Below are 12282 nucleotides of genomic sequence, written 5' to 3' on the forward strand. Positions count from 1 at the left end.
GTAGTATTAGTATTATTTTCTCCTTTTATATTTATCATCAATTAAATCGATAAAATGAATAAAATCAAAATAAGCTACGGACACTGTGTCACTCTATCAAACAAGCCGGCCTATTCCACACAACTCCAAACGGTGCCCAATTTGTGCCCCATTAATCAAATTTAAAAGTAATTAACACTTTTTCAAACTATGTTCCAAATAATCATTATTTTTAAAAATAAAAATTTGTATAAAACACAAATGATTGTGTTTTTTAACACCTTTGGTAGATTTATATAGTTTTATATAAAAAGGAATATTGCATGTGATTGAAAATTAAGGTCCCACTTACAAATTTTATTCATTAAATACTTCTAAAATAGAGAGAAAATAAATAAAAATAAGAAGATAAAAAAAAATACGTGTTATTTAAATAGAAAAAGATAAAAAGTTAAACTAAAAATAATTATAAAAAATTAAATATTGTTTTATCGATTTTTTCTTAATAAGCAATTTTTTATTTTAAAATTATATCAATATTATTTGATAATTTAATAAAATTGAAGAAATCCCAATACTCACGGATCTCTCCTCATTCCGAGGGGATTTTATTTTAAAGTGGACCCTTAAAAAAAAAAAAAAAACCTTCTCCCTCTTCATTCCTTCCATTCAGATAATCAATTTTTCTTCATTTTCCCCTTTCTTCCCTAACTAAAATAATAAAGACAAAACTATCTAAAAATATTTTTAAATTATTTTCAATATATGTATTTTAAATAATCAATTAAATTATTTAAAAATTCTGATTGTTCAAAAAACTTTTTTTTTTGTCTAGACTCTAAATTAAACTAAAACAACTATCTATAAAGGTAATTTACAGGCTCAATGATATTAAAAAATTTACTTTATCCTAATTGTAATAAATTTTATCTTAAATCAAATAATATAATATTTTTGTCAAAATATTCATATATGAAGTTGAGATAGATTTATTGTTATCTATTTAACTATTTTTTTTAAGTTAATTATCTATCTAAATTTGGTGGCTATTTTTTCTTTTTGCTTGTACAGAAATTAAATTATTAATATTTATTTATAGAAATTAAATTAAAATTATGGGACATTGAAACTAAATTCATATCGTTAAAAATATTAAATTAAAAAATATATAATATAACTATTTTGATTGATATTACTCATAAAAGTTAACTTTAAAACGTGAGAGGTTAATGGGATAAGTTAGGCATAAATAATCTTAAAAAAAGTAACTTTTAAGACAATTGTTTTTGGTATGAAGGTTTTAAAAGAATGCCAATTAAAGAATTCTTTAAATTCATTTAAATAAATTCATCAAATACAATAGTAATTATTTCACGTGTGTGTAATTTATTAAATATAAAAATATCATAATTATTTAAATAATCTTGTAATTTTTCTCCACAATCTCTTTTGAAAGATTCCCAAATAGATTTGTTGGGACAGATGAGACGACGCGTCGTTGGCAATGTTCTGCAACGCAAGCCCAAAAGGAAGTTCCCGCTCTCTCTCGTTAGCTAGTAAGAACCATTGAGTGAACGAAGCTATTTACTATCTACCATTCCATACCATAGCAAAAGCACAGAAATTACCTAACTCTTTTTCCTTCCACGTTTCGGTTGTAATCTCTTCAAATTCGAGAGGTGTGATTAAGATTGTGCTTTCAACGTGTTCGACCATTTGCTTCACTGAAAATGAATACATGTAATTTTTTTTTGTAGGGGTCAAAGCGGTTTTTATTTAGTATTTATCCCTGCAAATGAGCAGTTCAAGGGACAGTTCCCCGGATTGGTTGCGTTCTTTTCAGGTATCTCTGGATGCCTCTATATCTTTTTGCTGATTCATGTTTTCCCTCATTTTCTATATACTTTTATTTATGATTTCTACAAGTGTAGTTTTTAATTTTTACATAAGCTCCTTGATGCCTCTGTGATCACAACGATTGATGGAGCGGCATTAGTTTCAATATTTTTTTATTAGCTCCTGAAATCTTTGCCTGTTAATTGAAAAAACTTCATATTGTTGAGTAGGTGCCAACTCATTCGCCTTTGACGCTGTCTTCTGATTCTGGGTCTTTACGTGATGGTGGCTCTTGGAATGAGGATAATACTGATGATGAGGGGTCATCTCCAAAGTCATCCAGACTTTCAAAGGATACCAAGAGCAAGGCTACCAAGTCTTCATCTAGAAAGACATTGGAAGCAACGAGTACTAAAATAGAAGATGAAATGCCGTCCAGAAGAAAGAAAGTAGACAAGCAAAAGGCCAAAGAAGGTACATTTGAGATTTGATTTGCGTTTGGAGTTCTCTCATGATGACTGCATGGAATTAATATAGGTTTTATTGACATGAGTAATAGAATGCGAAAATCATTTTACAGTGTGATTTTTCATTGAATTGGCATTTTGTCATTTCTTATCATGATCCAGGAAACAAAGGGGAAAAGAAGATTGAGAATGAATCAAACACTGACAAGCGTATACAGCATAAAGTAAGAGCCTTGTCAATATATTGTGACTCAGTACATCACATACCCAGAGGATTTGAATTCATCAATAGTTCTCGTGTAGTTTTCCTGTTTTGCTCAATGCGATCATTGTCTTCTATCAAAACTAAGTGTTTGGCATGCTACTTATTTTTGCATAGGAGTCTATTCATTCAATTTGGACACTATCGTCAGATTCTGAGTCATGTCATGATCAAAGCCCAAAAGAAGAAGATCATATTGATCATGCAGAAACTTCTCAGCATCAAAGATCTCAATTCCTTGGCAGAGAACACGGGGATGCACTTGTCATAGGCAATGATAGAAAATCTCCATCCAAAAAGGCTTCAAAAAAGAAGTCTTCACAAGAACAAATAGATGTAGAAAGTCACACACCAGCAAAAGAGAAGAAAATAAAGGGCAGTGCAAAGGGAAAAGATAGCGGTGGAGATGTGGAAGTTGAAGAGGAAGGAGCTTGTGAAAAGCTTGCTGAACCAAATGTAAGAATGATCAAGGTTATAATGGTTGGCTAGATATGTTTCACAGCATTCCCAGATGTCAAAGCATTAAGTAGTAACTATCAAATGTCTCATTGATTTTCTGTCTAGTCTTGCATTCTGAATTGTGCTTGCTATTTGAAATTTGCAGGTTTCCTCTTCAAGGTTGCCTTTGATGCTTTCTGAGAAAGTTCATCGTACAAAGGTTAGTGGGAAACTGTATGTTATTGATTTCCATTTGCTATATGTTCTGTTTTATACTTGCAAGGCCATGTTTAATTGCCATTATTGGGATGGCATAATGAGTAACAGAGGTCTCACTAAAAACAATTAAATTTTGTGAAAAGAAAAGCTGTTAGTTTGGTTTCTAGTTTTGTATTGAGTTGACAGTTGTGTGACACATTGTAGCTTTCTTGTAAATATCTTGTGTTTTTTCTTTACTTTTGATCTTAATTTTCTTCTTCTGTAATCCTTATTCATGAGAAAGGCAATGGGTTTGTCAGAGCTTTTCTGTTTCTGCAGGCACTTATTGAGTGTCAAGGTGACTCCATAGATCTGAGTGGTGATGTAGGAGCTGTTGGCCGAATCATAGTTTCAGATTGCCCATCTGGGGACCAGGAGATGTATTTAGACTTGAAAGGTATCTATTAACAAACAAATAATAAGTCTCTTGTTATTTATTCTTTATAGTTTATAAAGACAAGCACGTATGTCTTGATTATAACACTGTAGCATACGTATATGCAAAACCATAATACAACTTAGCTATTTTTGGTGCTATTATGCTCATTACCTGTTGAGTTTCAAAGAAACAGCTGACCTTTGCCTCATGTTATAAAAAAATGGGAATCTGAGACTCATAAGCATAACTGAGCGCACCCACACATATATGATATTTTGACTTTCATAGGTGGTTTGGGCATGAATCGAGAGGACCTATAGAAGTTCCACTTAGGAGAGTAGATCAACTGGAGGGTAACCTAGTCACTCAAGGAAGAGAGAGACAGAAAAAAATATAGGCAGTTTATAATTTTCTTATAAGCATGATTTACAACAGAACATTATGACAGTGTTTGGTTGCTGTTGTTGACTTTCTTCTCCAAGTTATATGCAGTTGTTATTTGTTCTCTACAAGACTTTTTCATTTTGAGTTATTGATGCAGTACTTTTACCTGATAGTGACAACCGGTATCTGATTGTTCTAAATTTGCTCATGTTTTCAGGAACAATATACAAAACATCTATAGTTCCTTGCCGGACATTTTGCGTTGTATGTGATATAATCTGCATTTAACATTATCACCTTGAATGTTTTCATTAAGATAATTTTTTTTGTAGCTAATTGATTTTTTGATCAAGATATCTTATCTTTCAAATATTGCTTTCATATGAACCTGTTATTTTTCAGGTTAGCTTTGGGCAGTCAGAGGCAAAGGTCTGTTGGTTACCTAGCATCTACTTATTTCCTCACTTATTCTCTATAATTTCTTTTTCATTAAGTTAGTAAACATTTCTGTATTTGACTTACTTTTTCTTTTAATTTTTATATAACATTCTTACTCATCAGTGATTTAATCATCCTTGATGAGGAATTTGAAAAATATATGTTGTCATTGTGTATAAATTGAAATTTTTTTATCAGATTGAGGCCATCATGAATGACTTTATACAGCTGAAGCCACAGTCTAACGTGTATGAAGCTGAAACTATGGTTGAAGGTTATTTGCATCTACCAACAACTAATTGGGGCTTCTATTTACTGTAGTGGCGTTTATATTCTGCTTAAATTCATTTCCTCATGTCTATTCATTTCATATGAGAAGGGACATTGGATGGCTTCTTTTTTGATTCGGATGAGGAAGCTGGCAAGATGCAGAAGTCCACCCACCAAACTGATCAAAACGAGCATGGTGAGGAACAAACTAATGGTAAATTGAAAGGGAAGGACAAAACATCAGTAAGTTTCTTGGTAGTCATTCTTTTTGTTTTAGATTTCTCCTTAATAAATGAAAATGCTGGTGCATGCATACTTAATTGCTGAGAATCTGGTGCAGGGTGCTGAAAAGAAAAGAGGTAGAAGTACAGGAGGAAAACCACAAGCAAAGATAGTAAAGAAAAAAACTCCAGGTTCCAAGAGGGCAAAAACAAAGAAATGAATCAAAGAAGCTCTGCAATTTCTTGTATATCCATGAATCAATAGACTCAATCTTTGGATCAAAAGTACGATGCTGAATTACTTTACCCATGACAGGGATGGTGATAATACAACAACTGTCGTTAGAGTTCTTATCAAACCCACACAGAAGAATTCAAAGCTTATGATATGATCAGCTGAATGAGTTCTTATAAATTCCTTTTTATGTTCCTAATTCTCAAACCTGTTGTAATATTACTCACTGTAGTTTATTCTTTTTCAGTGAATATTATTTGTTATCTTTGAATTGATCTGTATTAGCCGGCTCTTATTATCTGGAAGGGCTGGTTTCTAAAATTTCCGCAGAATATTTAGTATAGAGTATGTGAGAATGAATTTGGGGATTCGTAAATTCCCGGTTACATTGCAAATAACTATTTGTTTTCCTTCCTAGCAATTATTTTTCAACATTTACAAGTTATCTCGAAAGAATGGTGATTTGACTGACATTATGACTGGGTGCTATTTAGCTTTTTCCCGTTGGTTCTCAATCAAATCCCAACTTATTGAGCTTTGGGAGTGTTTTCTAAATTATTTGTTTACGGAGGATTCTTCAAGTGTAATATTTTCGCGGTTCTTCATTTCCGTCTCATTGTTTGGGTCGGTTTTTCCTCCCCACTTTCAAAAGCCCTTTCGGAGTTCTTTCCAGACATTATTTTGTATCACTGGCCGTGTTTTGGAAATGCCAAGAAAGTAAGACTAGAAACCGAGAGAAAAATTAGCTCTGGAAAGGGTAATAGAATGCTTGATGATGAAGTGACCTGCTGATGCTTCCGATAGGGCTGTTTACTCGGTGGAGGAGGAGATGCAATATTTGGTTTTTTCATCCTGTGTTGTAATGTAAAATTTCAGTTATGGGCTATTTTTTCCTTCTTTCTTGAAAGTATAGCAATAAATTGAAAGGGAAGGGAAACAAATTGAAATTGTAGAGAGAAAGTGCATGTATACCTATTGCTGTAGGGACAGAAAACAATGTCATATTCATAAGCTTTACAAGTGAAAGTGCTGGTGCCATCATCAAATGCATAGCTATAAGCTCTTGGACAGGCCTTCTTGAAAATAGTTGAATAATAGGAAGGCTGGCATGTATTTGGATTGGCAAATTCTCCACTGCAGCAATACTTGTCCAACTTGAATGCTTCGCAAGCACTCCTACACCCAACTACACCTTGGTATCGATCTTCTCCTACTACTTGTAGTTCTTTTGGGCAACCTATACCATTGCGTTTTTTCTTATTGTATAAACACTCAAATGTCTCTTCTATGTCATTTAAATTCCTAATTACATGTGATGTAGCTGTACTTTAAATACACTCTTACCTTTGTTGATATCAACAACACAACCTGTGGCATTGCAGGCACCACCATATACACCTCGTGGCATAGCAAGTAATGGCAAATTGTAGCCATCTACCATGCTGACGTCGTAGTAGTCTTGTCCATTGCCTGCACCAAGCGTTATCTCAAACAGTGAGGTAGGAGGAGCAGCACCATTCCCATCACATTCCAGCCTTCCCCCACAGTCACCTGTTTGGCATTTGCCAATTCCTGTTGCATCAAATTTGCAACCTGTTCTTGCCCATATCCGTCCTGACCATCCTGGAACAGTTGTAAGTTTGATGCTTTGGGCCGTGTCCAACTGGAATCCGGTCGTCGAAAGCCGAGGACTCCCTGAACCTGCAAGAGTACCAGGCCATATAGTATGGGGGCAGTTGTTGATTATGGTGAATGTGTATGAGAAAGAACAAGAGAAGAATGTAAAGAGAATAAGCAAACTGTTGTGCTTCCAAGATGGCTTTGTTGGCATGTTCAAGGATTTTGATGATACTGTAGGTTGAATATTTGAAACTTTGGGGGGTTGATTATGATGGCCAAGGGAATGGGAAATGCCCCCAAGATTTGTAATTTATAGGATTATGAAGGAGGGAGTTGTGTGCTAAATCAGTTAAGCGTTACAAACAGATAAACCGTTAACGTTACTTCGATGGAATTCTTAGCCGCAAGACCAGCTTTATGGGTTTAGTATTTCTTTTATTGTGGATGGCCTCATTTAGAAACAATTCTTTGCTTTTACTATTGCATGGGATGTTGTACAAAACTGGAATTCCATGTGACCTCCTGACCGGAAGAAATCATTGATATCTTAAAAGAATAATGTCAGAAAATCTCTGATTGTACCATGTAGTAAGAATTTGCATGGGATTATCATAAAAGAAAACTGACCCAGGATTCCTCCTATATAGAGTTAACTAGATTAGGTAGAGGGAAACATTTGTAACCTTTCCAGCAAGCAAAAGCAGAACTTTTCAACAGTAAAATTGACACAAACTTCTTTACCACTTAATCTATCCATTTTGACTACTATTTTTTTAAAAAGAATTTGCAACGTGATTTTTGGTATTTAAGAAATTAATTTCATATTAGTAAGTAGGAACGCCCCGCTTAGGCTCTTTCCATTATTATTAATTTTTTAGGTGTGGAAATCTACCCAATAAATTTCTTTCGATGGGTAATTTTACTTCTTTAAACCCTTTAATATGCCTTTTATATCAAGAAGTGTAATTCAGAAGAAAAAGAAAAAAAAAATTGATTGAAAATCAATAATCAAAATTTTAACAAATTCATAATTCACTATATCCTATTTTTTGGAAGAACCAAATCTCTGGAAAACGAAATGTCAGAATGGAAATGATTTGTAAACCATTGAGGCACCATGTTGCTTTACAATTAACATTAGTCCTTCATCTGCCACTGCCAAGGCTTCTTCAAGAATTCACGAATTTGGTAACAATTGGAGCACAAGGACGATAGCTTCACAGTACAGCGAGTATCCACAGCTAAAGATTAATCAGCTTTCGACCAAAATATATCTAACAGTAATCCTTGCCTCAGGAAACTTTGATGTTATGACGTCAAAAATTAGTCAACGGAGATAGAGAGAGCAGCCAAAAGAACGGTCTCTCAGACATATTTTTTAGTACACTATTAATTATTAATTAGAATTTATTAAAAACTATAAAATATAAGAGATAATCTTTAAATTAAGAATAAAAAAATAAAACTTGCATATTTTTATTATTTTTAATAAATAATTTTTTAACATGTATACAAAAACACGTTATAAAAATCTATTAATGATAAACTTTTTTTTTAAAAAAATATCACAGAATTTAATACATTAGTAATATTAAATATTACGATTATTAATAAAAACTTACGAATTTTTGAATTCTTAACACGTGTCAATAACTTTGATAGCTCAAAAGTGTGTTAAAAAAAATGTTATGTACATTTTTCTATAGATAAATCCAAAGACAGCATGTCTATAAAAATATCAAAATAATAAAATTCATACTTTGTTATAGTTGTAAACATATTTTATTAAAATATAATAATTGTTGACCTTTTTAATGGTTAAAGTCCCCACACCCTTCATTAAACATGATTTTACAAAGGAGCTAAAATCCACACCCTCTACATTTTTCTTTCTTTTTCAAAAGTTTTCTTTCTAAAGAGAGATTTTGTGTAAATTTTTAATATGACTTTTTTGGAGAAACAGAAAAGAAGAAAAAAAAGAGTTTGAAGAGTATAAAAAAAATTAATAATTAAAAAAACTCTAAAACATAAAAGAATTTACGCATAAACTTCTTCATCTACAAACTTCCAAAAAAAATAATCTCGGTATAAGTCTTTTTTTCTTTTCTTTTTTCATTCTCCCAAAAAAATAAAATCTAAAAGTATATTTAGATAAGATATTTGAAATAAGTAGTTGATTTTTTCAAAAAAAAATTGCAATTCTAAGAACTTTATTTAATAAACTAAAATTAAAAAATTATCATATTTTTATTTATTTATTGTTAATTTAGTATTTTAAATTTTAAATTTTAATTATTTTTTTCAAATTTAACAATAATTTTATTTTTTAAATGTAAATTTAATTATTCTGTCCAAACAAAAATATTTTAAATATAAAATTCAATCATTTTATTTAAATAAAATATTTTAAAATAATACAAATTTCAATAATATAATTTAAAATTCCCTAAAATTTTTAATTACATTATCCGAACGCAACCTAAAATATGTAATGTAAGTGTTTAAAACAAACTCGAACTAAGCTTTGGATAGGCACAAGAAACTCGACTATTCCAAATTTCATAAATGAACTGTGTATAAGTGCTACAAAAATTATCAAGAGAATAAAAAAAATATATGCTTACAAATCTCTATCGCAGGATCTACCTAGGAAACAAACAAAAAACTGGCAAAAAACATTATCAAGGCTGAGGAGAATTTGCTTTCACAATACAAGGGAAAAATAACTTCCAATCCTCCAATTTTAAGGGCCCTATTTGGATGGGGGAAGGCCGGAAGGGAAGAGGGATAAGAGAAATAAATGCAGTTTTGACTAATAAGACAGTGCTGATGAGTTAAATATCACAAGCCAGGTCACTTATTTGTTCAATCATGCCGCTGCCCACAGGCAAGAGATGATACAGTGGAAGACAAATTCAACAGTTGTATTGAAATTAAGTATGCATATTTTCTCAGCTTTCCATATTGTCTCGATCATCCACCAAAACTTGTGAAGAGCATCAGAACTGTGCTTTCATAAACTCTTACACCCTCTCTGGATCAGCTGCTCCTCTCATGACTATTTACATCCCCATAATTGATGTCATATCCAAACTTCAGAGCAGAGGCAAACTAGAGCATAAGTAGTTATGCAGGTACCTACAAGAAAACAATGAGACAAGAGTATCAATATTCCATCTCCAACCATAGAGCAATTCCATATTGCAATGTTTTATTCAATATTGCAAAACAAATGTTTTGAATGCTCCTTGGTAGTGACATGCTTCAAAACCTGCACAAGTTACATTAAACTCAGACAGCAAGCCATCAGTCAACTCAGAAAGAATAAGATAATAAAGTTGAATTGGAAAAAATAAAATAAAAAGCGTGAACTATCGTCTCTGCTGAGCCTGCAACAAGATAAGAAATTTGACAGCAAAGTTAAAAATTAGTTTTCACATGCACAAAGACTTTGCTCATACGAGGAACCGGAGAGAACCTGAGCGTACAAAATTGAAGGTAACCAACATAACCCTGACTAGGTTATCAGCCTAAGGGAGAAGATTGATAATTGAGTGCTATTCTAGTGGAATTAAGGGAAGCAGAAGGAGTAAAATAGTACAACCCGGTAGCAGTAGCATTAGTAATGAGTACACTAATACTCTAAAAGTTCTGCCCTGCAATTAAGAAATACTAGAAACTTGACAGCCAGCTAGAAAAGGTTCACAGTTTACATTGTTGATAGATAGTACACCATTCAGATCCAGGTCCGGTAGTCCGCTTCTCACTAAGGTTAGCAAGAAACTTAAATCAGATTTCATATATCTGAATAATAGAGCCAGCTCAAATCCCCATTCAACAGTCAAGCTACATTAAGCTCTACATTACATTAAACTAAAAATATGAGGAGTTCCTACAATAGATGAACATACAGCATGTCCATCAATAAGTAATCCATAATTGTTCAAGTTCCATTATTCATACTCATCTAATGTAGAAAAAGGGGGAAAATAAAGGACAAGTGAAATGATAAAGAGTTCTTCCAGTTATATAACATATATCTAGCTCATATCCATGCCATCTCCAACTTGGCTGCAGATAGGACTGGCAGAAGAAAAAGATCTCTCAAAAGGAGACGGATGGAATTGGGCATCCCGTCTACGCTTAAAACCACAGCCATCAGTAGGAGAATTTTCTGCATCAAGCTTTCTTCGAACACCCCGCACCGCTTGTTCCTCTGCCGGTGTAAGGGGGAAAGTTTGACGACTAGCTCGACAAAGAGAGCTATGGTTGTCATACAGAATTCTCTGGTTACAATTTTTATCACAGATGTGAGTCAGCCCTGTTAGCTTGCAGCGATACATGTTTCCACAAACATGTTCATTTTCACATTTCCAGTCGCATTTGTGAACAGGAATCGGACCATCTCGGCCCAAAATGCTTGACAGAAAAATAACATTTGCAGGACCAGCAACCATAGATTTGCCATATACCTCCATTCCTTCAGTTGAAACAGCAACTCCTAAGTAAAATCTTATACTCTCCGAGTTCAAGGCCTTGCCTGAATTGTCTGCAGGGCCCACCACAACAATAACACAGATTTCAGTCAAACTCAACAATATTTATCCCCTAGCTGGAAAGATATATAAGAACTAACACAGCCTACAACTGGTTTTATTCTGAAGGGTCTCTCAATATCATCTTATTCCCATTTACAAAAAGCCCAACCCAAGACATTTTATAAACTAAAAGGGTAGACAGAACGGAAACCTGCCACTAGAATTAACAGCCGTTGACCAATAATAGTCAGAAAGGAGCAAATTGGATATCACAAAACGCAAATCTAGAATCTAATTCGTACAAAGTGAACAAAATTACATTCAACTGCTTCAGCTACTACCCTTTGAAAAACTGCAACAAAACAAAGGACGTTTATTCTAGACAGAAACAAACACCCACATGTGACAGATCTAAAACAAGACGAACTGGGACTTCCTAAAAAACAGATAACACGACAAACTAACACACGCGCTCTGTCAACAATCAAACGCCAAAAACTCAAGGCGCTTTTCGACGTTCTAGAAAAGCATACATCAAATTGCTTTAAATATTCATGCTACACACTTAAGTAACAATAAGAATAATAATTTAGAATCACAACACACCCCGAGAAGAGAAAACAAAGGGTAATTACTCACGCTCTTAGCTAAGTGAAGCCCACGTATTGAGTCTTCTTCCTTCTGAGTACCTACAAAAAAAAAAAGAGAAACCACCGAAGATAACAAAAAAGAAAAGCGCTTTATCTCTCTCTCTCTATCTCTCTAACTCTCACCGCAGAGCCTAAGCTAACATCGTTAAATTAAACGAGGAGGAAGCGGAATGAGTGGGGTATTTATAGGAATTTGGCGCTGAATGCTCTTGCTGGTGACTTTACACTTGTGGGGTTGACGCCCCTCACAAAGGACAAAACACACGCAAATCAAAATGCAAACCAAATGCACGCCAAATTTCCCCCA

At 33.4% G+C, this 12282-nt stretch overlaps 3 protein-coding genes across 3 annotated transcripts; 1 reads left to right on the plus strand and 2 right to left on the minus strand.

The window, feature by feature from the left end:
- The first annotated feature begins 1470 nt into the window (after positions 1-1470).
- LOC113852456 (DNA-binding protein BIN4) lies at positions 1471-5528 on the plus strand. Its single transcript, XM_027482736.1, has 12 exons — positions 1471-1658; positions 1737-1822; positions 2046-2289; positions 2445-2506; positions 2662-3000; positions 3149-3202; positions 3520-3637; positions 4221-4267; positions 4406-4432; positions 4640-4715; positions 4821-4954; positions 5052-5528. The coding sequence occupies exons 2-12, from the start codon at positions 1775-1777 to the stop codon at positions 5151-5153; spliced, it is 1251 nt and encodes a 416-aa protein (XP_027338537.1). The 5' UTR covers positions 1471-1658; positions 1737-1774; the 3' UTR covers positions 5154-5528.
- Positions 5529-5853: 325 nt separating this feature from the next.
- Positions 5854-6998, minus strand: LOC113850677 (pathogenesis-related protein 5-like). The gene is made up of 3 exons (XM_027481244.1): positions 6512-6998; positions 6140-6404; positions 5854-6019 (listed from the first exon to the last, which is right to left on the minus strand). Exons 1-3 carry the CDS (start codon positions 6996-6998, stop codon positions 5854-5856), a joined length of 918 nt encoding a protein of 305 aa, XP_027337045.1.
- Positions 6999-9157: 2159 nt separating this feature from the next.
- LOC113868605 lies at positions 9158-12131 on the minus strand. Its single transcript, XM_027504344.1, has 2 exons — positions 11965-12131; positions 9158-11336 (listed from the first exon to the last, which is right to left on the minus strand). The coding sequence occupies exon 2, from the start codon at positions 11263-11265 to the stop codon at positions 10828-10830; it is 438 nt and encodes a 145-aa protein (XP_027360145.1). The 5' UTR covers positions 11266-11336; positions 11965-12131; the 3' UTR covers positions 9158-10827.
- Positions 12132-12282: the final 151 nt, after the last annotated feature.

Source organism: Abrus precatorius, unplaced genomic scaffold (genome assembly GCF_003935025.1).
Source record: "Abrus precatorius isolate BTA unplaced genomic scaffold, Abrus_2018 Scaffold10, whole genome shotgun sequence".
Lineage (NCBI taxonomy): Eukaryota > Viridiplantae > Streptophyta > Magnoliopsida > Fabales > Fabaceae > Abrus > Abrus precatorius.